At 38.9% G+C, this 23,714-nt stretch overlaps 1 protein-coding gene across 1 annotated transcript; it reads left to right on the top strand.

Annotated features, from left to right (window-relative positions):
• Positions 1 to 23,714, top strand: LOC140933875 (uncharacterized). Its single transcript, XM_073383541.1, has 21 exons — positions 1 to 215; positions 517 to 620; positions 2,715 to 2,789; positions 3,255 to 3,342; positions 4,748 to 4,845; positions 5,399 to 5,498; positions 6,046 to 6,169; positions 6,692 to 6,759; positions 7,367 to 7,810; positions 8,201 to 8,276; positions 9,380 to 9,478; positions 10,086 to 10,200; positions 11,594 to 11,698; positions 13,254 to 13,305; positions 15,928 to 16,055; positions 17,375 to 18,632; positions 19,622 to 19,690; positions 19,870 to 20,066; positions 20,153 to 20,216; positions 20,897 to 20,981; positions 22,291 to 23,714. Exons 1-21 carry the CDS (start codon positions 179 to 181, stop codon positions 22,631 to 22,633), a joined length of 3,729 nt encoding a protein of 1,242 aa, XP_073239642.1. The 5' UTR covers positions 1 to 178; the 3' UTR covers positions 22,634 to 23,714.

The raw sequence follows: 23,714 nt of genomic DNA, 5'->3' as shown, positions 1-23,714 counted from the left end.
GACAAAATATAGCTCAATTAGTCAGGGTAGGGCTAATTTGCAAGTCGAGTAGATACAACGTAGAGACTGAAATTTGTCGGAAGGGTAGTTGGAGCCGGAGAGCATGGAAATATCGATATTTATAGATGCCGAAATCAACTATTGCGTTCTTTAGCATTGGGTGAATTTCTGTGGCCAGATGAGGGACAAGAAGACTACTCAAGCTCAGGAAGGCGGTGGGTTAACGAACAGTCAGTTGTCTAAAAAATATACTTCATAATATCATTCACTTTATTGCATGTTCATTTGTTTTTCATGTTCTCTCGTTCATCTAAGGATTGTAAAAGTATTAGCCAAGTGTTTTATCTTTGAAAATAGTAAATTCCACAGCACGACAGCGCAAGTATTCATATAGCCTGTTGAGGGAAAATGTAATCGGCTAAAGTTGTCTAGAATGCAACAGGAAATCGGAAACCGACGCGTGACGCGCGTAGCTATGAAAATTTAACGCTGTTGTTAATGTACCGTCCAATATAGAGTCTGGTAGAATTCATGTTTATGTGCGTGTACGACCCAAAACCCTTGAAGAATCGAAAAGGGAGGAAAGTCTTGGTGTTGATATCGACTCCGACAGATGCGAGGTAAGTCTGTTTTACGTCTATCAGGAACAAATTTCTCATTCCCGAGCAATAAATATTGCAGAAGCCTTTTAAGTTTGCGTTATTTCACGAGTTAATTTCCGCGTCAACGTGCTAATTTCTTGATAATAGATCTCGAAGTTTCTGTTTTTTTTCAACAAAGTTATCTTATAGAAAACTAATATAATATAATGACGATAATGTAAGCCTCATTTACATTCCAACTAGAAAATGAAATATATAAACGTTCTGTTAAAGGACGATGTGGGATGATTTAATGATCTTCGATATTCTGTCACGCGAAGAATTTATCTTGTTTATCTATGATCACTCTCGTTTGTTTGTACTGGCTTTATTTTCAAGTGAAAGCTCCACACAAGGTATTGTCACGACTCTTCAATTTTGTTATTGTCAATATTATATAAGAGCCTAGTGAAGCATGGTACAGGCGCAGGAGTTATTGTTCTACGTTTTTATATATTGTTTTCAATCACAACAGCAATTCACTCACTACATGCGTCAAACAGTGTCCACCACAGGCCACCCACTGTCTCACTGTTTGAATTTTATAAGAGAATGATTGAATAAAAAATTTGTAATAATGTACAAATCCGCAATAAATGTATTAAAAAAGGAAATAAAATAAAACATACACACTCTCATACTTCCCAAATTCTGCCTTTTATAAACGACAAAAAGAGACATTGTATTTTACTTTGACCCTTGCACTGCCAAATTTAGCCAAAAGCAAATTTCGACCAAAATTCCAAATTTCATTTTGTGAAATATTGACAAACAAATAGCACCATGTGTAAGTACAGGCAGAGAGCTTTCATTTGAATGGTCACATCATAGGATTTCGTCCGCAGACTCAAAAGTTAAAAGTCACCTTACAAAGTCCATCGCGCCGTCTGGCAGTGAAAGAGTTAATTGTACGTTACAGGTTCCTTTTTTGTAAGAACAAACGTATTATAGTTATGAGCATTTCATAAGCTAGGTTAGTAATCTCAAATTAATCAATTTAATGCTTAAAGAGTAGTGTCTTTTAATCAGAAATTGTTATTTTATTTCCTTACTATAAAATAATAATAGCGGCGTTTCAATGGTGTTATTCCCACGCCTTAGATTTTTCGACTTGACAATCTGTACCACTGGGGCCTGTTCCAGTATGGTGTCTTTGGTCGTCTCGCTTGTCAAATTATTCATAAATAATACGTTTTCCTGATTTAAAGTGACATGAAGGAGAAAAATAATTCAACTGAGTTTATTATGAATATGACCCTGACCTTCCGCTACTCAGACGGCAGACTAAATATAAACTTGGCAAACAAATCCCTTTCAATATAAATATATTATTATTATTACAAGACGAAAAACAAAATTTCCCGTTCAAACGCGTTATACTGAGGACTGAAATATATTTGTGTTTGTTGAAGAAATTTTTTTCAGGATTTTTTGTCTTCCTTAGATACTCATAGGGAGTGAATATGGTAATAATATCGTACAACGGACTTCAAAAATGTAAACGATGTACAAATACGTGTTTTCACACCACATCAGCTTTAGATGAAGGAGAGGGCAAGAAACTGTTTATAACACAGCACTTGTCCGTACCTATTGTTTATAGCATTCTTTTGTGCACTGAAAAGTTGCAATAGTATTTATTTAGTCACATTTGTTTTGAGGTTTTTGCAGACGTTTGGGGGGATTAGTAACGTTATAAATCTAATTATACTCAGTTCTAGAAAGAACTATGACACACGTGAGCGCATTCACAACAGTCCAACAGCTAGTCCGTTCAATGCGTTGGGCAAACTTGTAATATGTGAAAAAGAATTGACTCATACGATTACTTAAAATTTGAAAAAAGTCTTAACGTTGAACAAGTTAAAAACGACAGATGATTTAGTAGCCCTAGGTTTTTGGGTTTTTCTAAAACGAAGACCCAAAAACGAAGACCTAAGACCAATCGTCCCAAGAGAAACTGAAAGCAATACTCATGCAAAATTTTTGAGAGGAAACAAATTAATATATATTGATGGGTACGTTTGAATAAATTGATATTTATTTAATATTAGTGCAATGTGATACAAACAGGTTTCCCTTCATGATGCCAAGGAAAGAAGATACAAGTTTGATAAGATATTTACTCCTCAAGCTAGCAATAGAGAGGTTTGTTGATAAAAAAATATAATGGAAAACAAATAAGACAGTGAGAATACTTACATTTCCTGTATTCTGGAATCCAGATTGCCTTACATGGAGCCAGAGGAGGGTCACAGCTCAGTTTAGCTGAGCGAAACAAGATTTTCCAAAGAGGTGGGAGTGGGTATTAGGGGAAGATAATGTTCAAAATTGCTTCTACTTAGTAATTAAAGGTTCATTAGCTTTCAGAGACATTCAGCTGGTTTGGAGCGGCTCTACATTTTTTTTTACTCCTACTGTCTCAACTCTATGAGTATTTATCAATGTCCTAACTGAAATTAACACTCTTTTGTCTTTTGTAATGAGTAGACCTCAGTTATTGCCCTTTTTTTCATACACTTGTATTTGTGACCAATTTTTAAAAGACTCTTTAAAGGATGCGGGATTGAATAGCACGCAATAAATGGTCCATATTTTTTAACCTTTTCTTAGGTCTATAACACAGCCGGAAGGCAACTAGTTGATGGAGTATTCTCAGGTTTCAATGGAACCCTCATGGCATATGGACAGACAGGAACAGGTGAAGATCGAACAGCTTGTCTATAGTGATCCTGAAGTAACGAGAGAGCAGTGAAGTGTGCCTGCACTACTGTGCATCCTCTTGTCAGTACAGGAGCCTATCGCTCAGTTTCTTCGACAGACCAGCGCGGCCCACCATTTTGGTGGCTGACACAAAACACACTGTTTACCAATCACAACGCTGGATTTTCTCGATGAAACACAACTTGCAACACTGAAATTTTGTTGCTTGGCAAGTTGAGCGCGCAGATGGTAACAGGGCAACAATGCTTTTCAACTTACAATGCAACAATGTTTTGCGAAAATAGTGAACGAAAATGCGATTGGTGGTAAAGCCTGACCTTTACACAGGTCCTGAAAAGTTGTGGTTGTAAAGAGCAGGCCAGTGACGTTGGCATACTAATCAAGATGAAGCTGGCGTCTCCTTAGTGAAAATATTTCAAAAGAAAAGTTTTACAATAAGGCGTTTTTTTTTTTTTTTCATTTGAGAGGGAATTTGAGATCTTATTATTTCATTCAGCCCTAAGGGATTGTTCGTTATTTATGCCTAAAGGGGGGGGGGGGGGGGGTCGGTGATTTTCAAGCAATTCAGGCATATGAAAAATTTACCCCTCCCCGGAAGTGGGTATTTTAAAAAATTACCCCCCCGTTTATGTGACAGGCCCAAAATTTAACCCCCCTACGCCCACCCCCCTCCCCTCAGGACGCGACGTGCCTCCGATTGCGAAATTGCGTACAACACGTGTTCTGGCCGGTTGCCGATAAACCAAAATCCATTGCAAGGTCATTTGTGATCGTACAGTATGGAAGCTCTAAATAAGGAAAGCAAATTTGCAGCGCCGGTGTAAACGTGGGCCCTGAAAAGATCAGATTTAAGAGAGAAGTCAACGGTAGGAAAGTTTGTAAGGAGCTCATTGTAAGGATTGAACCACGAGGATGTACTCCCGAAACTGGAGACAGTTTTGCTATTATTAAATATCAGATTGCATGTAAAGGGATTTAATAAGTTAATATATATTGGAACCTTTAAATAATGCTACTCCACGTCACGTTTTCTTGGCTTTTCAAACTATAAAGACCAGGCGCTTTGTATTAAAATAGAATTCTCGATACAGAGTTCAAGTTTTTAAATATGTCTGCAAAACGGCTACACAAGTGTTAAAACAACAGTTTCTAAAAGCTTACCCCTCCCCCCTTATTTGTATTTTAGAAAAACACCCCCCCTTTTTCAGTGACTTTGAAAATTTTACCCCGCCACTCTAAACACCGGCCCCCCCTTAGGCATAAATAACGAACAGTCCCTAAGTGTGCCGCTGCAGGCTCAGGGAAATCAATATACCATGATGTTGAAAGGGGGCGTGATTATCCTATACTAAGAGAATGATTCTTTTCTGGACATCTTGTAGGAAAGACCCACACTGTCATGTCAAGGGATGGAATTTCTGTCCTTGTTGTTGAAAAACTCTTTAGGAGAATACATTTGGATAAATATCACGACTACAAGGTAAATAAGTAAACCGTGAGCATGAAAATTGAAAAAAAAAAAAAAAACGTCACAATGCGGTAACTGTGATACATGTACATATCAGAGGCCTTCCAAGGGGATGAAGTGACAGGCTACGTGGCCCCGAAAACTGGCAACAATCCTCTCAGAAATTAAAGCGCCGACAATCGACAGAAAAGGAGGAAAGACTTGTGATAGCGACAATCCATGTTTTAAGCAGTGAAAGTGACATGTGTTCACTTTTGCATTTTGGCTGTTTCGGCAGCGAAATGGCAAACCCTCTCAATCCGTTATTTCCGAGAATTTTCTGTTATTTTCTTTGGGACGGTTTCTGATTATAGTCATAAAATAAATATTGTTCAGGATCGGTCCCTCAAGGGAGGAAACAACGATAAATTCTTTCCAGGCAGTCTCAGAAATGACAGACAAAGTAACAGCATACCCCCACCCCTTCCGACTTGAAGGGCTCATATTGCAAAATGTCTTGATATTTCTTGCTTCCGTTGATTTGAATTTTGTAGTCTATTTTCCTCTGACCAATTTTCTCCTGCAGGTTTACATGTCTTATCTTCAAATCTACCAAGAAAAGATATACGACCTTCTTAACACCAACTCCAAGGTCGATTTAGTGCTGAGAGAAGATCCCAAGAAAGGTACCAACAAAATGTACTAGATTAGCGTAGAATATGATATTTATCACTCAACTGCCAATATTTCGAGACACCCCCACTGCCTTCCCAAGAAACGACGTCTGAGAGGAACGAGCCGGGATATTTCATACTGATGACGTGTCACTGCCGAGATCTGGGTAGCCTGGGACCAGGCTGCGCAGTGGGGAAAAAGGGCAAAAAAGGGGTGAATTAGCAAAAAAATCTTCTGATTGATCGTACCATGAAGGAAATTTGCTTTAACCAATCAGAAATGCTTATCCTAGATCTGGTTAGTGACCCGTCATCGGTCTAGATTTTTGCCTTCGTTCCTCAGACTGGGAAACCAGTTGCAGCGTCGGCTGTTTTCTCAAGCTAAATGAATTTGCAGCTAATTGAAACGTAAATTATATATTATCTTGTCCCGACTCAAATCTCATTTTCCATCAAATGACCTTTTTGTGCTAGCTCTTAGACATTAAATTTCGAATTTTTTATTTCTACCAAATGACCTTACCATTGTCATGATGTCACCCCCTTTTTTATTTTACAGGTGTTTATGTAGAGAACCTTGCAACGTTTATTGTTCGCGATACTGTTGAAGTTCTTTCTTTGCTAAGACTCGGAAAGAAGCGGCTAATTGTCGCCGAAACTCGGATGAACCGAGCTTCCAGCAGGTATAATTTTAAAGTCTTTTAAGTTTTCATAACATCATTATCATGAGGTTATTTACGTGATATTTTGATACCCGTACCTGTACGGGCTGCCACTTCGTCGAGGGGCTCTGCGAGAAGTGCTGTAGACAAGAGTCTCACGTTTTGTACCTTTGCGACCGACCTACTTGCACGGAAACGCTTGCTTATTCTTGAGGAGGGAGTTTAACATATCAAAACAATAACTCCGCATCTGATCACGACGTGGAATTCCCTAATGTGACGCCATGAAGAGTAATTTTTCTTTCTATATTTAAATGAATTTTAACAACACGAATTTCATATATACTACCCTTATGTAAAATGTGTACGGTACCGAGGAAGTTCAGAAAGACGGGAATGTGATTAAGGGACCGAATATAGGTTACAAAGTGAAGTGGTGGTGTTCGGTCCTGTCAAGATGACCTTCATTTGGTTCTCTAGAAAGATAACGCTGCAAGCAGCTGTTGTAGCCCTCACGTTATGATGTGTTTTGTTTTCGAACAGATCTCACTCAGTCTGTCAGATAACAGTGGAACGAACACGGGCAAGAGGTGATGGCATCAAGGATGAAGGTACTTGTAAAACATGCGTTAACTTGTGTAGTTAACTTCTCATTGTATTCATTATTATCGTCATCATCATCATCATCATCATCATCATCATCATCATCGTCATCATCGTTATCAAAATCATTCTACTCACTACCATTCTTGTTCTGAAAGGATTGATCTTAAAACATGCGCATTTCGTCGCGATCACAAATTTTGTACTTGTATTTTATTTGCCGCACATAATACGATTATAATTACAAAAGATGCAAAAAAATGTAGGAAGAATTGGCGAGGAGGCCTAAAGGAAACTATAAAGCTTATGTTAATTAGGCCCCCTCAATTACAATTTTTCGAAGATGGCATAAAAATTACGGCGACGGATACAAAATATTATTGGATGGAAAATTATAATAACAATCAATTTTAAGGAAGATTACAAATGTTGAATATTAAACAGCTCATATGGCTACTAGATCACACTAATTTGTTACAAAACCAATATTTGTTCAGCCATGTTCCCCTCGAAATGTTCAATAGGCCAATGAGACATATTTTGAGGCGAGTGTTTGTGCGTCAGGAATTTTCTAAGTGGTAGTAGAAAAGAACTAAAACGTGCTTATTTTTACAGGTATTGCTACTACCAGCGAAAGCAGTCTTTCCTTATCGACATCATCGTTGCCAGTCACGCCTTCTGAAGCTGGCAGTGTACCTCCACAGAAGCAGGCAAAATCAGCCAAAAGCTTAGAATTTCTTAACGAAGAAAGTAAAACTAAGAAACAGAGTTTGTCTTTGAAAGTCGACACAGGACGATCGCAGAGCTTTACACCGCACAGGAAGACTTCTACGCCTGGCCGCCCAGGAGAACATCGACACAGCATGCATCTCTCATCCTTGCCAGAAATCTCAGTTACTCCTGCAGCGCGGCCAAACCGCTGGTCCGTAGGAGATATGGCGCATCTTCTCTCAGCATCAGGCAGCTCACTAAACTCACCCAGCTGTTCAGAAGCAAGTGATTTGCAGTTATCTGTGGAATCCCTACTGGAGGGTGGAACAACAGTGGACGAAGGATGGGTAAGAGGAGGATTCACAAGCTTCAATTCACCAGCCTCCGTCACAGACAAATCTTAACTCTGGTTAAGTTCGTCTAGCTGTAAAAAGTCTTCTGTTTTTTTGTTTTTTGTTTTCTTTTTTTAAGCTACAATTGCTTTATAAGTGATAATTTTTTTTCGTTTTGGTTAAATCTTATTCAATCTCGCCCGTACGTTTGCAACGCATCATTTTGTATGAGAAAAACTTCGTTCATGCGTATTGTAAGGTCTTTGTTCATCACCTTTTTGATAACATTGAGTCTGGAAAAATAAATCATTAATTGTTTTTGAGAAAGTCTTGGATTTTGGATCCAAAAATCTGTACGAACCCTGGTTATGTCAGTTAAATCCTTATTCTTATTATTAGGATGACGATGACGATGACGATGAATCATTCTTGGAAGGTGTCCAGATCAGTCAAGATGTCCTGACCATTGGAAAAATTAACCTGTAAGAATCCTTAAAGTCGTAAACTCACTAGCTTGTGTGTGTTAGTAGTGTTGCAGTCCTGAGTCATGACGGGCCAGTGCACCAACTGTAAGACTCGTTTCAACTGTCGTTCCGCTACCGTACCGAACACAGCTGAATTAAATCTCACTTAAACACAATAGGGGCTCCAGGTACAACACGGTAACCTTTGCCGTGCTTTGCAACAGTCTTAGCACGACTTTGTTATACAGATGAAACGTTCTGTAGTGTCGAACTAATAACCCCTTCATGAATTTTAAATGTATTAGCCGGAATACGTTTTAAAAGTTGGCTTAACCCTTTTTTCTTAGTTTGGTTTTCTTCAATATTTTTTTAAACAGCTTTTATGGTTATTCGAGTGAATTAAGTTTGACGTCTGACACTAAGTCGTGCTGTAGGTACAGTAGTGTTAGAGTAGTGCTCTCGTCAGGCCAGCTTAGCACGACAGTGGTGCGACTTTTGAAACAGTCCTTCCTTCTCTTTCTCCATGTTACTTGTAGCTTTACTTGGTTTTATTATAATCCGTTATCACTGTCTTGATATTGGGCAAGCTCTCCAACGTTATAGTTCTTCACGCGTTTAGGGCTTTAATATGAGCTTGATGCTAAAAAAAACAGTTTTTAATACATTGTTCGTTCCAAGAAGTTGTTCTTTAGAAAATAAACTTTTTTTGTTCAACGTATGCTTCCAGCTGGAAATATAAGACCCATATAATGACTTCTGCTACTGGATTAAAATGTATGAAATATTTGCAACCCTATGATGCGCTAGCAAGCCATCCAAGGATAAGGAAAAGAAATACTTTAAAAATGCCGTGGCAAACGACATAAAGGAAAATAAGCTCTGGTCTTTCTGGTTTCGCTTCCCGCTTCTTCATTACTCAGTCATAGGAATCTAACAGTTGCCCCAAACCACTGACATCTCATTTCTTGACAAGACCACTCACTCAGTTCTCCAAGTTGAGGATATATTGTACTAGAGAGGATGTTGATGATTTATTTTTCGTTGATTTTTGTTTTGTTTCGTTTTCATGCTTGTTGTTGTTGTTGTTGTTTTCACATTCATCATTTTTTTTTCTTCAAAAGCTGCGATCTTGCTGGAAGCGAGCGAATTAAGAAATCTGGGGTCAAAGGAGAGCGACTGTCAGAGCTACAACACCTTAACCTTTCTCTGCTAGAATTAGGGTACGTAGAAACCATATTATACTCACCTAAAAACTTCGTACAGTCAAGGATTTACTTTAAGAGAGTATCTGGAAGGGTGTTTTTGGGATCCGGGATTTGAACTAAATACGGTGCGGGATTCGGGAAAACGCGCGCTTTTCACGGGATACAGGATTTGACTGCTACCCGGATAGCGGGTACTTGATGTGGGGTTTGTCTGTCGGAAATTCGGAAAGTTAATCGTTCTAGCGGCAAATGCGAATTTTAAAACCCGGCGAGCGGGGAGTAAAGCCTCCACTCTCCCTTTTCCTTTCTTCCGCTTTTCTCTCTTCGCTTCATAATCAGACTGAGGCATGAAAAGCTATTTCTTTTTTGCAATGGCCTTAAAACACATGCAAATTCACAATTACAATCGAAACGGCTAATCTATATCTTACATTAACTTCTATTAGCTTTTGTAAAAAAATTTAGGACGCGGGATTTTCGTGGAAAGGGAGCGGGAATGAACGAAACCCACCCCTCCCCCCTTTCAGACCCTGCTTTAACAGCCTTATAATGATGGGGTAAGGTTGATAGTTGATTTACTGAGATGAAATTGGTTGACTCGCTGATTGATTGACTCCTGCAGAAACACAATACATGCGCTGTCTGAGGGCAAGAGAACTCACATTCCATACCGAAACTCTCCCCTCACTCGACTGTTGCAAGACAGCCTCGGTGGGAACTGTAAAACAAGTTTTGTGGTAAGAATTCTTCCTTCTTAGCCGATATTTCACTCATTTTTTTTAAATTGCTCCCTTAAGTAAGTAAGTTTATTAAATCTCCAGCCAGTGGCTCTTCCGATTTAATTTACAATAATTAGAAATCAAATAAAAACTACATATAAAAATTACAATAATATCATGATAAAAAACTACATTCAAATAAATAAATTAACCTATTCTAAAAATTCTAATCCTAAAAATTGCTACGAACTATTATATATTTCGCGCTTTACTGCGCGCTTGAAAACTGAGAGTGTTGCGCTATTTTTCGTTACTTCACTTATAAGAGAATTCCAAGCAGTGAGACCTCTGTGCTGTGGCTGTCCTACAAAGGGGTACGACTAAATTGTCCCTAGATCTAGTATTGTAGCTGTGGATAGCTGATCTTTTGTTGACATAACACTCTAAATATGGTGGTGCAAGGCCATTAACTATTTTGTATAGCATCGTAACATCACGCACTAGTAACTGATTCTTAACAGAAGGCCAACACAGTGCACGCAGCACTGGTGAGATATGATCAAACTTCTTGGTGTTAGTCAACACACGGGCGGCGAAGTTTTGTCCTTAAATGTTTTGGAGGTCGGGATTTGTGGAAATTTTAGAGACGTTTTTGTTTCGTTCAGATTAGCACTGGTCTTTTACGATTAGTTGATGTTGTTGGCATCCGTCTGTCTCTGGAGACAATGAAATCAGCGCCAAGGTTTAGAGAGTGGGTAATTGAGTTGCAGCGCCTTCTTTGGCTGTACAATCCGATTCTGCATCGGCAGGCTCTTCTTGCAGTTGTTGCAGATGAATTCCGTGTTTGGCTCGGTGGGTACGGATATGCCGTACGGCTGCCCTCAGCCGTCAGCGCTCTCTCCTCTCATCCCACTGCTCCGCTCTCCTCTCCTCACCAGCCTGAATGCCTGCCTTATCATCAAGCCTCCAGTGTCTTCGATCTGTAGCTACAGCTTCCCAACCTGCAGGGTTGATGTTGCCTGCCTTCATATCTCGTTTACAAACATCTTTGAAACGAAGGGGAGGCCTTCCGGTAGGCGAAGTTCCAGTGGCAAGCTCGCCGTAGAGATGTCCCTAGGAATTGTCCCGTCTTCCATGTGGCTGACATGGCCTACCTAGCCAGCCGTCTCTGACTGAGCAAGGCGAACATGCTAGGTATCCCTGCCTGTGCAAGGATATCCTTAATGTTTGGGGCACGGTGTTACTAGGTGATGCCCAAAATCTCTCTAAGGCAGCGCAGGTGGAAGGTGTTGGGTAGGCGCTCTTGGCGGGAGTATCAGTTGAGATATTGGCTCGGTGGATTAAAAGCGCTATTTAGCCGTACCGCGTAGTGCCAGCTTAGCAATTAAAACAACTTTTTCTTTTATTATAGCTGTGTATATCACCTTTGCTGCGAGACGTTACCGAAACTCGATGCACGCTGGCATTCGGTCAGCGGGCGCTGAAAATCACCACTACAGCATACGTCAATGTGGAAGTAAGTGGTATTTTATGTTAAAACCGGTGGCTGGAGCCATTTAGACAACTAAATAAACCTGTTTCAAAATACTGTAAGGCTTGGGGATAGTGGGGTAGGACGAGGGAGGGTTGAATTTTTATGCAAAAACGGTTTTAGTCAGTGTCTGCGATTGTGAATCTGAAATCTTGTGAATCTACAGCCTTCTAAGTCAGCTTTTTATCGACACTAAATATTTACTCGACTTATTTCTTTCTTTGCTTCGCTATGAATTATATTTAGGGACCGGTTGTTTATTGCGTCCCACCTGGGAGCGGTGATTTTCAGAAAAGCGTGGTGTATCAAAACTTTACCCTTCCAAAAAAAACAATTTCATATGAACCCTCCCTCCCCCCCTTCAGTAATAACAATTTTGAAAATGCACCCCCCAACCATTGTAGTCCAAGTTTTAAGATTATTCGTTTTTCTCTCTGAAAGAATGGCACGAGAGGCCATGCATGTCTGTTTGTGAGTGTCAGATGCAGTGCCAAGAAACAGTGTATTGATCATATCCCATATTTCCTTTCGGGATTGTCACGAGCACATTTTTTTCCGACAACCTTTCTCGAAATACCTGTAAACGTTAACGTTCCTCTCCTTGCTTGATCTCAAATGGCTGAATTCGATAGCAAGCTTATAAACAGTACTCAACACGTGGTCAAGCATAAACAACCTGCTGACCTCGCAGGCTGCTCTCTTAGCATGAAGTTTAATATTGTCGTCGATAATAAATATTTCAGTTGTTCAGGAAAGGATCACCTTGCTTAGGCGGTTTTTTTTTTCGTTGATTTCTTCGGCATGCTGTCTCCATGAGGTTGTCCATTTACAGTTGCTGCTTACCATAATTGCAAACTTCTTGTACGAATTTGTTTATTCCTTTTAATACTTTGTTTTTATTATTTGTTGTAAAAGATTTCAGCTTCTTCAGCTTGCGATAAAATAACAAGGATTTTTGTTGGCGGATTCCCAGAACTTTTCTTTCTCTTTCCTTTTTTTTCGGTCATTGTTATAAATGTCATGCAAAATTCTTGTATTAACATCTTCTATGATAAAAATTCATTGTATTTCGTAAATTTATTAATAGGTATCTTTAACAAATATATTAATATTTCAATTGTTCATGTTACGTAATGGTTATAACACGTTTAGGCTATTTTGTTTAAAGTCTTTTACGAATACTACATCTATTTTACTAATTATTAAAGGGTGTCACGTTAAAACTACATACGCCACAAAATAAAGCTAATTATAGTTATTATGCAGAATCTCTCAACACAACAACAGCAGGATTCATTCACCGAGACTTCGATCAAATCTTTTCATTTGCAAGTATAATTTACGTCGCTTTCTTTCGTTTATTAATTTGAAATTTACGTCCGAGTATCAAGTTATACTTTCTTGTTTGGATTTATCGCTTTGTAAGAAAGAAGGACTTTTGGTAAGTTTTTAGACCTATACTCGGTATTGTTACTTCAGACTGAAAAATTTACGAAAGAAACGAACCGCTAGCTTAAATTTTATTTCGCTCTTTTGACAGGTTGACTATGTCAGGCTTTCGGAAGACTTGCGGAAGAAGATTGAAATACAAGGTAAAATAACTCTGTGTTTTCGTTGTCTTAGTTAAAACGCTTCTTAGTTTTATGAATTTCATGAAGCTCATCAAAACTGTTAATTTCTGTTTAACTTTCATTTAGTTCCACTCTGTCAGTGGTGATTTATAAATCCGAACTAAAGCTCCTTTTAGTGAGGAATTAGGCCATTAATTTTAAGCCCACTGACTAAAAATGAATTGCTCTAAACAGCGCCAAACACAAGCAAGGTGCTTTCGTAAAATCTATGATGATTCCATTTTCGGGAAATTAACAACTTGTTCTACTTTGTGTTGAAGAAGTTGTCAAAATCAATAGTCTCTTATCCCAGCGGTGAGACGATAAAAACCAAATACACTGCACGTCATCTTAAGAATATTTATTGTTATAAAATGATTATATTTTTTTGGTACGTATATGTTATATGAAACGTTTAAGCGAACAATTCATTAATAGTTTTACCGAGTTAAAAAACAATTATTTTTTATTATCCTAATTCATAGCCTGTGAATTAGCCACCAAAAGTGATATAAATCCTGAAGCGTGGCCCCGCAGAGAAACGAGTATGGCACACGTTTTAACATCGTATTAGCATATTGGCACATCGCGAAATGTTAATGTTCCTTGCATGACCGTCAACTTTCCTGTTACTTATTTTATTTTCATTTTCATTAGATGTGTGCAAATAAGCGTCAAAACTCGAAATCTAGTTTCGCGACAATTTACTTATTTATTTATTTATTTTCTTTTAATAAGCGGACACAACCATGAAATTATCATGATTTTATTTGTAGCATCGCCTTGTACATTGATAAAGAGGGGAACAAATTAAATCATGTATTACGTAAATTGTCGGTATTTTCTACCTTGTTTCTTTGAATATGTATATCAGCATGAGATATATATTATTTTGGCAATATGTGGGCTACTGAATAAACGGTATGAAGATTCAGTCAGTTCAAGTCCATTTTTTAATCTTACTCTTCCCTAACATTGCATCCGGCTTTCCACGATCAACGTAAAACTCCCCTGTTATTAGTACCTCTTTTGTGTCGTTCATGTATTTTCATGCAGTATTTTCTGTTTCAAGAGGGAGGAAGAAGAAGGCCGAAGATGTTTAACATCCAAAAAATAAATATTGAATAAAATTTCCACTGAATTAATTGACTGACGTCCTCCTCAGTGTTTTGATAGAGCATTATAGTCCATGGTGCTCTCATATCATTTTTTTATGGCATAATTATAGATCTGAGCTATGGTACTGACTTCATTTTTTATACCTTGAAAATTGAATGGTTCTGAACTGATCCTGTTTTTGTAGATTTTATATATTTGGGGGGGGGGGGGGGGAAACTGAGCGATGCCCTCAGTTCTGTCGGAAAAGCATTAGGTGAACAAGGATGGCCACAGGGACAAGAAAAAGGAAGTGGCATGCAGTTGGTTTAATTAAATTCTTTCTTTTTTCTTTTTCTTCCTTTTCTTTTTCTTTCTTTTTCGCAAAATAATGCGGGTCAAGTGAGCTGTTGACAATTTAGCTCCAAGCGGCAAAGATTGTTGTTCAATTCTAAGTAAAATAATAGGTATGAATATATTGAATCGAATCGGCAGTGTTTGTACGCAGGGCATTATTACTATTCATGTATATTAAAAGTTGTTCCCTTAAACCTGCAATGTTAAATATTTCAAGGCAATTATAAACTCAGCCATAGTGTAGCTTAAGTATTTAGCAGATTTCTTTTTTCATAATCGAACCACAAGAAACTAGCATTATCGTCTCCGAACACCTACGCAAAACAATAAGACACCGTGCGTATAGCAGCTTACAACTACATTAATTCTGCGCCTGTTTCCTCATGTCCTGAATACAAAACAGCTGGCGTAAACCAAGGCTTTTGATTGGCTGGCTTTTTATAAGCTTCGATCTGATTGGTTGGCGTGTTGTTTTGGAAGTGATGAAGCAGGTGGCGAGATAAGCAGTTGATCCTTTAGGAGTAAACAATGAAGTCATTACCAAGATGTATTGGTCTCGTGGTTATAGGCGAGCAAATTTGATATGCTTTACCAGGACCAATGGAAGACCACGGCTCTGACAGTTGTCAACAAAACATCAAAAATTGTCGTTGTTTGACAGCATTTTTCGAAAGGGTTCCATGTCGGTATTTTGCTCTAAGGCTGAAAGAGAATGATATTATATTTAAAGCAGGGTTCACGGTGACTTACTTTTTACAAGCGTATAGTTGCGGCTCTCAAAACTCACAAGTTTTGTACATTCGGGGGCGATTTGGCCTGTCGTGTGACGTTGTTGGGTTTTTTTCACGGTCGGATAGCTGTGTCAGTGATGAAAGAATATTGAGCTAACTACATATCGCTTGAAGAAGGTCTCCAGTCCTCACGTTTTAAACCCGGACATCCTTCCTCTACTAAGTCTACTAACCGGAAAATGAATCTTATCGAAAGATTACTCAGAAAATCTCCACGGAATAGAAGTACGGAGAGTCCTCTTGGGAAATTTCACCCTGAATATTTAATTCAACCAGCTAACCAGTGATTCAAGTCAAGTTTGCAACATATGTTAATATTTTGACAATATCCTTAATCTGCTAATATTTATTCTTATTTCAGAGTTAGAAATCAAGGCACAGAAGGAGCATTTCGAAAAGCAGAACTTCGAAATCAAATCAGATGCAGACGTTAAGCTCGCTGAATTACAGGCTCTTTTAGAAGTCGAGCGAGATCGCCACAGAATTGAGGTAACACAACTTGTTCTAGAAACGAGTGAAATAAGCGTTAACATAAGGCTGATGAAGTTCAGGGATAATTGTACATTTTTTAAAGCCGAGAAGGTACTTTAGCAGATTAAAATAAGCGAGAGAGACAGAGTAAAATAAGGAAATAAAGACGAAGAGAATTCATTTTTACTGCGTTTCAGAATCGAAGATTAATTTCTATTTTTATCTTTTGCTCGCCACCTTTTTTCTAACAGCCAGAAAATATATTTAAAAAATTTCTTATCTGCCAGCTTACAACCCTGGTTCATTTTGAAAATAAGAATCACAACAAAGCCATTTTGCATGCCATTTCATGACAGTTTTCAATTCAAGCAAATTCGAGCAGTGTTAATCGATCATTTCGTTTTCAACTAAAGCTTTTTAAGCCTTTTTAAAACTGATTTTTGCATTAAAAATAGCGGTTACGAATTTGTAGAGCTTACCGCAGCAAAGCTAAATGTTTTCAGAGCTCCCATTGTTTCTTTTGTCTGATCCTTTTATCTCCCGCGATGCGATATTTTTGCTAGCCAACAATATTGATATTCATAACTTTGAACTGAGTTTGTATGCAATATGGCAGCTGATTGTAAAAATAAAACCTTTCTCTGCCAAAAGAATAGAAAAGGCCAGGCTTGCAGGGTTAGTTTGAAGATGTTAGAGGAAACTCTTCATTTTTACGGATGCAACTGTTCTTCAATATCCGAGTTAAAAAATGTTGTGCATACTGGAGTAATCCAGGGGTTAAAACGTAAAAGCACACTTCAGCTTTTCAAATTGCTATCTCTCCTTTCTGCTGCCTCTTTCGGTGGGTTCTAGCCACGGACGACCGTGTGCAGCACATTGTTACTTGATGGGTGTTTCACGGGTGTAAGAATTTAGTAGACCTGAAGGTTGTTATACAGCGCTGTTTGACTGCAACTTTTTAAACTTCTTTCATTTTTTGAATTTTAAGCGGCATTCTTTTGTATTCGTCAATCCCAGAACGCTTCTGAGAGAAGGCCACGATGTTGTTCCCAAGGACACAAAGCTAGCTAATAAAACCAATCCACGTATAAGGTGTCTTTTCAGTTTGAGTACACAGACTATTTGGTAACCCAAACACTTCATGTTTCTGGACTAAGTAGATATCAAATTATCATTATGTATTCTAGTAAAAGGCCGATTTGCATAAGAAAAAACGGTGAACCATTAATTAGAAAGGACACCATTGTAAGTAGAGCCCGTTGATTTGCGTGGCTTGTTATTTAAAATAAAGTTATTGAAAAGATCCATGAACTGTGTTTTGTGTTGTTTTCTTATAGATTCAAATCCTTCAAAGAGAGAACGAAAATCTAACAAAGACGCTCTTCGACGAGAAAAGTCAAAGACATGTTCTGGAAGGAATGCACAATGCCTCTTTAGAGGCGGCAGTGCTCATTGAACGACAGCGGATCCAGAGCAAAGAGAAACGAGAAAAACAACGACTACAGAATGCTCTTGATAAAGAAAAACAACGTTCGTTGGCGAGAGTAAATAACACGAGTGAGGAATACGAGAGAGCACTCCAGGACGAGGAGAGACAGTCGCAAATTTTAAATCAAACTGAGCAAGAAAAACTGGAAAAATCGCTCCAGGAGGACAAAAAGAGAATCACTGAGTTAGAAGAGCGTTTAATTAAGTCACCAAGCCACGAACGGTATACTCAAACCAGTAATATGTTCGATGAATCAGAGTTTCCTCACATGCCACCAGGAGCAAATCAAACGGAGACGCTCTATAATGTTCTTTTAGCTGAGATAATGTCGCTGCAACTGCTGTATCAAATGCAGGATTTGTCACACGCCTGTAGCGCCGATAATTCACAGTCACGTGACAGCGGCTGTTCAGATTACCAAGAAGAAGTCATCCGTTCAGTTAGCTCAAGCGTCTTAGAAAAAGGGGGGTTGGTTTTGAATAATTTACGGTGCAGACAGAGAGGTGATAGCCGGTTTTCTTTAACAAGTACCGGCTCCTTGCGTGAATTATACCTTCTACAGTTTCCGCCATCTCCTAAGCTTTCCAGCCAATCACAAAAGACTGGTTCAGTTCCTATCATTCCTCTGAAAAACTCGTTCTTAGAGCTTCACTCCGATTCCAAGAAAAGCTTTTCATCGATGGAGTCCGTGCAACGCAAAGGACAGGACAGAGTTCTCAACTCAAGCGTGGAATCTTTCTTAGAAGATGAACTGCTGAGCCCGCCATGCCACTATAGACCCAGTGACAGCGGCTGCAGTAGTCAGCACAGCGACTATGATCAATGCTCAGGAACTAATAAACGAAATGAGCCAATTATTGATATCAAAGCACGTAATCGAGCCAACAGTAACCCTGCCAAGCGGTGGAACTCGAGCTCTGCATGCACGCCGCTTGCAGAGGGGGAAAATAAAGATTTGAGGTTAGACGACGAGATTCAGTCGGTGAAGAACAAAGTTGTCTATCTGGAAAATGACTTATGTCGCCTAAAAACCGAACTTGACTCGGAAACGATTAATTTCTTCTCTGAAGTGTTTGGAGTCGAGGTGCCTTTCCTTGGGGGCAAAGGTATGTTTAACTCTCTATTTTTTGTGTAAGGCTGTGTGTTCACACCATTTCGTTTAAGCCAATTTTGTACGCGCGTCAGTTTTTACGCGTTGACAAACTTAAACGAACCTATGCAACCTCATTCCCAGGGTCTTCTCGTTTTCCATTAAGGCGGCAGGAGAAAAGACCCACTTCTAGTCAAATTGTTTATTTTAGCTCCAGGAATCAGATCTTATGGTCCCAGGTCCAGGTCAACCTCGAATCCTGTATCACAACTGTACTGCTAGCTGCGAGTCGCCAAGGTTTCAAATACCGCACATGGTTTATTTCGCCCAAAATGTACAGAAATACAGAAGATATAAAAATTCGAAATCTACGTAAAGATATCAACAGGAACTACAATCAGTCAAGAGATGTTAAAACGAACCGTAAATAACAATAATATTCACGTACCCGTTGGTGTCTCTCAAGTTACGCAACTAGTAGTAATGATCTTACTAATCAACGATTGCTACGTCATGTCATTAGTCGTGACTGTATCACGCATGAATTTCGTGTTATACCGAAACAACAACCAATCTGCTGAGGTCCTTAAAGAAAATCTCTTGTTCTTTGCCCGTGTCCTTCAAGGCGAAGGCTAAGTAACATATATAAAGGTGCGAAACTTAGTAGCAATGTAGTAACCATTGGGCTGCCACTGGTTTTTGGTAATGCGCACGAATCTCGGGACGGGAATGGGCTATATGCATGGCACTGCTCAAAACTGCTGTTTAGACTCCCGTTCGACCAATTTAAATTATATTTACTGTAATAAGTGATTAGATTATGCCAAGCAAATTTGTCAGCAAGTCCTTGCTGGTGATTCGTTCCTTATTTGGTTGTTATTGGCTTGCGTTGCAGCGCACTGGGAATTGTATTTTCTTTTTCCTTTTCTGATGGTTCAGTGGACATGCGACACGGCCAAGACAACGTGGATCCATTTAGGTTTTTATTGTTGTTTTCTTTTTCAGAGTTGTCTCATGTCATGAGGCATTTGTTTGAAGGTGTCAAAGAAAAACTTCTGTACAGAATATGCCTGGGTGAGTTGTATTTATTCTTTGTTTTCTTCATTAACAATTCAGACTACAATACATGACGCTTTGACCCATAATGAGTTGGAATAAAAACGTTTAGAGCTACATTAGGCAGGAGAGTCGTGAACTTTACCTGTTATTCAGTGTTACATAAGAAATGCTTACCCCTCTTTTTGACTTTGCAGACGAGAACAGTCCTGCAGAAGAACATGACGAAGATGTTGAACTTAACCCACCCCTGCTAGAAGAAGCTGTAAACCTGTTACTGGTAAACAAAACCGTCATGAGCTGTATACTTGTTTTACAAAACAAGCGGGGCACGGAAAAGATCAAAGAGACCACTACAACAGAGTCACCAACAGTTATCCATGCTCCATTAAAGGTGCGTTACTTGCAAGAAAAACATTGTTTCCCATTTTCTTTTGAATTTTGACCACGCCGCTTTAACATGTTAGCTGATATCTTCAGGTTGATCGAGAAACTCAAACTGAAGCTGAACAACCACGATCTCTGAAAAGAAGAGTAAGAAAAGGTAAAAAGACATGTAATTATTGACCTACTTGAGGCGCGTGAGAAAACAAAGCGTTGCGCGCGTTTTAAAAGGGCTTCCCGTTTTGATCTTTCCTGCGGTGGACATCTGCTTTCATGCGCGTAGCAAGTTCTTGTCCCTTTTCGACAAAATACGCTCCCAATTTAGCCCGCTGTCCAACAGTTTACTTGCACCAAGTCGTGACGTCAACTTAGCACAGACGCACGAAATAAAAACTCGCAAAAAGTTAATAATGGGTAGATTTGGTTGCAGCGTACGAGTATAGCCTACTAAGAAGCCTAAACATTTGCCCTTTGACATTTTGCAGATGAAGAAAATATAGTTATGCTGCAAATGAGTTAAACTTTCAAAAGAATTTAGACCATAAGCACAATCTCTATCAACCTTTAACCATACGAAGGCCTAATACGAAGGATATCGCAAGATCTCCCACAATTACAGTTATTTATTTATTTTGTTTTGAACAATATTTAGTCAGGGGTGTTCAAGTAAGCGAGGCTGGTTTGAATGGGGCCCTTACAGTTTATTAAGTCCTCGTGGCCGCACTTCCCTAGTGTCTCTTCCCGCGTATTGGTATTTTTCTTTGGGTACGGGGCAGCTAGTAAATCCCTTTGAAATAGCCTTCTAGATAACTGATTTATAATTTTGTATCATTTATTAAGAAGCTGCAGTAATAACTGATCCTCCGATCAAGATACAGTTGAGTAATAAAGAATGTCAAACAAGTAGAAATGAAATCACATCCAGGTGAGACCATCATGGGTACATACGATTGTGGTTTTCTCTTGAGTATAATCAGTTCACAATTCTTGTTGCACCGAAAGCCTGATATGTATGTAGTTGTTACTTTTTCTTTTCATTTTTCATTTTTTTTTTTTTTCCTAAAAAAAGGTCCCTTCCCGTTTGACTGAATTGGCACGCTAATGTTACTGTAAAAAATGACAAGCGCGTGTGTTTAAGGATCGTTTACACTTGGGCGTTTTCGTTTAAGAACGTGTGCATTTCGACACGTTTAGGCCTTCAGTCTACACTAATTCGCTGAGCGTTTTCACCAAAAACGCATCGATTTGAAATCGCTCTTGAAAGTGGATCAAGGAAAACGCATACATATCGTATTAGTGTGGACTGTCGAAAACACATCAAAATGAAAACGATAAAAGTATCGCAGGCGCGTGTGTTTGTAGCATGCACATAGAATTTTACTGACGTCACAACGTGCAATTCTAAGCTGCAATTCTATCGTTTTCGAACGCTTTAGTGTGGACAGTCTATCGATGCGTTTTGGATGATAACGAAAACGCATACTTTTGAAAACGCATTTGTGGGAAATGGACCGAAGTTAAAAACTCCTAACGTCCTAAGCTTATTGTGGTCTTAAGAATGTCTCACTAAGACCAACTAAGAGGGGAGGGCCGTTCTTGACAAGTGAGAAAGTAGTCAAGTTAATATTCGAAAGAAAAAAAAATGTCATTGCCAGGAGGAATATAACCAAATAACTACTACCCCGAATTTGCATTGGCGAAGTCGCCTTTTACAGAGCGCGAAAATCCCTAGTATCCAGGTGTGCTTACCATTTACACAAACCACCGGGATGGACATAAATCTTGTGAATAAACACAAAACTATAAAATTTGACGTGGGGGGAGAAGGACCCGCGACAATATACTTCCAAATCAGCTGGACAGAATAAATAGAGTTAAAAAAGATTGCACCCCTCTCAAATGACAACCCACGTCTTCTGAAGCTCCCCAAACGGAATGACGCGAACCATTTGATTTTCAAACCAGAGGTTCAGTTTTTCCCATGTACCACCCAGCAGCCTTGTGGGAGGAAAATTCAGGTCCCCTCCACACTTATCCGTATCATTAAAAACTGGAAAAAAAATTTCAAAATAAGGAAGGAGAAAATGAGTTTTCAAAAAAAAAAGAAAAGAAAAAAACGAATACTTTTTGGTAGGGCCGTAGTCAAAACACATCACGGATATTCATTTGCCGCAGAACTTGTGGAATGCTATGTAGAATTTGCGTGACCTTTTTTCATCTCTTTCTTTACATAGGCTATCAGAGGAACCTACGCTCGATGAAGAATATCGTGAATCTGATTGGCTAGGCGACGCTGAGAATGATCTGGACGAAGTGAAAACCAACAGTGTTCCATTACTATCACGTGACCCAGACGGAGCCTCCATTAGTGAGGAATGCCCAGCGGTTTTAACGGATGGTGCAAATCTCGCTGAAGCTAATGGGGATCACGTGGTTACATCCACTCTGATCGATTTGCAGGAAGTAAAAGAAAGTAAAAAGAAATCAAACTTATTCTCGTGCTTCGGGCCTGGCAGGTTGTCCTTCCGGAAGAAGTCGAGAAAATTCAGACCTACCAGTTCTGCGTTTATCATATGAGTTTTTTATTACACGCATGCCCAGAATGCTGAGCTTTTTTTTTTTTGATAACGCGCATGCCCAGACACAGGAATGCGGCGCGTCAAGGAACTCTGAAGAGTTCTAAATTTTGGACTACAGTTTGTTTTGTAATTCTGTTGCATTGGGTCTCTCTTTAGTTTTCTATTTAAGATGGTACGTCATGAAAAGGCTCCCGCATGCTATGTTAAATGCCGTTTTTGTTCAGCCTAGAGTGATCAGTGCATACCCTCAAAAGTGAGAGTTCAAGTATGTTGTTTTTGCTCATGACATATTGAGAGTACTGAGTAATTATTGACTGGGTATATCCTACCTGTGTAGTCCTTTTTGGTAAGGCGTATTATTTAATGAAGTATACTTGATAAACAAAAAACAAAAAAACCAACAAACAAAGAGCTGCTTTACCTGTTTACATGAACGATTATACTCATATGGATCCCCGTACTGTACAGGCATAACATAAAAGTTATATTTGTATAACGTGATGTAGAATTTCAAGGGGCTTTGAATGAAAAATGAACGTTAGCGACAGAGTCGGAATGGCAAGCGGAGCCGTAAGAACGATTGTGACCTTGTGAAAATCAAAAATCGGAGCCATAAGCAGAGTCATAAGCGCGACGGAATACGCGTCGGGGGAATCAGAACGTTTCCATTACATACTACTCCGTCGTTTACGATCTAGTGAAAGCAGGAAGCAGAAGAGTTTCACTAGATCGTTTCTGATAACGACTCCGACTCGGTCGCTGGTGAAAACTAGCTTTAACTTTAAAAAACAAACAAAGAACGGTTAGATAAATGATAAAACGTGTTAATTTGTAAGAGGAATGTTATAACCTAGCCGGGAAATTGCTTTAATTTATTATTTCGGTTCGACCAGCTTTGATATTTTGGCCGCCGTCCATTTAATGAATTTCACACATGAAAGTGATAACATTTATTACAACGAAAAGGACCGGGTACAATTATTAAATTTTACGTGATGTTGAATAATAGAATTTATTTAAGTTCAGTATTTTGTTAAATTTACTTATAAAAATAACGGTATTTTTCCGTATATAAGGAA

This window comes from Porites lutea, chromosome 4, assembly GCF_958299795.1.
Source record: "Porites lutea chromosome 4, jaPorLute2.1, whole genome shotgun sequence".
Lineage (NCBI taxonomy): Eukaryota > Metazoa > Cnidaria > Anthozoa > Scleractinia > Poritidae > Porites > Porites lutea.
Note: the sequence above shows the minus strand (reverse complement) of the source record. Positions and strands in the feature narration are given on the sequence as shown.

Excerpts from the sequence above, each read along its gene's own strand:
- LOC140933875 (XM_073383541.1), top strand. The coding sequence starts at position 179 with ATGAGGGACAAGAAGACTACTCAAGCTCAGGAAGGCG. Across the intron at positions 2,790-3,254 it reads CTCAAGCTAGCAATAGAGAG|GTCTATAACACAGCCGGAAG; the intron begins GTTTGTTGATAA and ends ACCTTTTCTTAG. Across the intron at positions 6,760-7,366 it reads TGATGGCATCAAGGATGAAG|GTATTGCTACTACCAGCGAA; the intron begins GTACTTGTAAAA and ends TTATTTTTACAG.